The following is a 2500-nucleotide window of genomic DNA, read 5'->3' as shown; positions in this document are numbered from 1 at the left end:
TATTATCTGAAGAGCAGCATGGACAGGATGGTTCCTTGGACCTGGATCAATATAGGTAAGATGGTAAGTTGAATTTTGCTCGTGTTCTCTGGTCAAGGATGATGTCTTGTAGCAATGATTGCTGTGAGGGTTTGTTTTCAAGGCAGTGATGGGAAGATGATCTCTGAATGAAATATTCTTTGAGATGGAGGGATTCATTGACGTGAAATTACCCAAGATTTAATTAGTTTTTGGCTGAATGGTCTTAACTGTGTAGATTAAAGCGTTCCAAATGCAGCCCTGGCAGTAGTAACACGGGGACCACAATAGTGAAACTTTTTGCTTTGATTGATATTTTTTTTTTTTTTTTTTTTTTTACTCACGAAGGATATTCCTCAGTAATTGAATGAATTGCCTTACCGGGGAAATTTATATTTCAGTCAAGTTAGTAGGATTAACATAATCTAAGAATAATTCATGATTGATCAGTATTCTTGAAACTTTAAGAACTTGATAATATGAAAATAACCTCATGATATTTTAACCTATAGCTTTTCCAAATGTAAAGAATAAGATCTCATATAAAATAGAATTAACTCAAGAACAGGTTATGATTGATTATCACATCTTGTATTTTTTTTTAGATTGGCTCCTTCATCTTGCTAGCGGTCCAAGGAACAGACTTCTTTTATGCCATAGCTAGAGACACTTCAGGCAGTGTTTATGGAGTAGAATATGCTGCCCCAGCCATACTGTTTTTGACCATAGTAAGTATTTACGACACGTCCTTACTTATGTGATACCTGGAAAGACTTAAAACTCAGTTTCATTGGTCTACCTCTTGCATGAATTTGTTCTGAAGAGCTATGTGAGTTAGTTCTTAAAAGACTGAGTATTATAAGAACAGATAATCTCCCGTATATGTATATGTAATACTAAGGACCTAGTTTTGGTACATTTCTCTCTCTCTCTCTCTCTCTCTCTCTCTCTCTCTCTCTCTCTCTCTCTCTCTCTCTCTCTCTCATATATATATATATATATATATATATATATATATATATATATATATATATATATATATATATATATATATATATATATATATATGAGAGAGAGAGAGAGAGAGAGAGAGAGAGAGAGAGAGAGAGAGAGAGAGAGAGAGAGAGAGAGAGAGAGAGAGAGAGGGGAATAGTGATTTATTGAAATGTAGAGGATTTCACAAGAATAAGGGTACCAGTATTTTATATTTTGGCTAAAAATTGTCTTTGTAACAATAATCAAGCAAGACATATATGCACATACATAAAACATGCACTTACTAAAAAGAAAAACAGAATAGAAAACGAAGAAAAATGGCCTCCACTCCTCTTGGCTTAAAAATCCAAGCCGGCGTAAATAAACAAGGACTTGAGACTTAAATCCTTAATCCTCAGCATTTCATTAACATATTAGTGCTTGTAATAATTGTTTAGGCTTCTTCAGTGAATAAGTAAGTCAGGGATATATTTACATAACAAAACATTATTTGATGAAACATTTGTTCTTAATTAGGGTCCAATTATAAAAGTATTTTTTGTGTGCTTATGTTAAATGTTTATTCTTTCCTTTCCTCAGCTTTTACAGTCCATATTTGTGCTATTGGAAAGGAGAAGAGGCTTCCAAAGCTCGGGATATCTCTTTCTATTCTGGGTACTTCTTGTCTTGTGCGGGATACCCGAATATGCGAGCTACATCACAAATTACCCAGATGAGGTAAGTTTAGGAAGGGGTTTACTATATATATATATATATATATATATATATATATATATATATATATATATATATATATATATATATATATATATATATATATATACACATATATATAGATGTATATATATGTATATATATAGATGTATATATATGTATATATATATATATATATATATATATATTATATATATAGATATAAATATATATATATATATATATATATATATATATATATATATATATATACATATTTGTATGCATATATATATGCACACACACTTATATATATATGTGTATATATATATATATATATATATATATATATGTGTGTGTGTGTATATATATATATATATATATATATATATATATATATATATATATATATATATGTGTGTGTATATATATATATATATATATATATATACATATATATATGTATATATGGATATATATATATATATATATATATATATATATATATATATATATACATATTTTTGCCTGTATGTAGGTAAATACAGATCTACAGTTCTAATTACTCCTTCATATATTTATAAGTATTATACTTTCAGCTGTATCTAGAAATTTAACATTAGTTTATAAGAACAACCGGAACTATAGTTAGGCAACCATTCAAATTCTATCAATTTATCCATGTAGCCTATCTATGAATGCATATTGATCATTTATCTATATATATGTGGGATTTTTGTAAAAGAATACACAATGGTTAGATATCAATTTATTTCTAAATCTGCAATATATC

At 28.2% G+C, this 2500-nt stretch overlaps 1 protein-coding gene across 4 annotated transcripts in view; it reads left to right on the top strand.

Annotated features, from left to right (window-relative positions):
- LOC137648671 (multidrug resistance-associated protein 1-like) overlaps positions 1-2500 on the top strand; it is a 105728-nt gene that overhangs the window by 10584 nt on the left and 92644 nt on the right. For all 4 annotated transcript variants that reach the window (XM_068381682.1, XM_068381680.1, XM_068381681.1 and 1 more), the window contains exons 2-4: positions 1-63; positions 624-746; positions 1594-1731. The exon at positions 1-63 is cut by the window's left edge and continues 114 nt beyond it. In XM_068381682.1, coding sequence (XP_068237783.1) covers positions 1-63; positions 624-746; positions 1594-1731 — 324 coding nt within the window. The remainder of the gene's footprint in view (positions 64-623; positions 747-1593; positions 1732-2500) is intronic.

Source organism: Palaemon carinicauda, chromosome 10, assembly GCF_036898095.1.
Source record: "Palaemon carinicauda isolate YSFRI2023 chromosome 10, ASM3689809v2, whole genome shotgun sequence".
Classification (NCBI taxonomy): Eukaryota; Metazoa; Arthropoda; class Malacostraca; order Decapoda; family Palaemonidae; genus Palaemon; species Palaemon carinicauda.
This window is presented reverse-complemented; position numbering and strand designations above follow the sequence as displayed.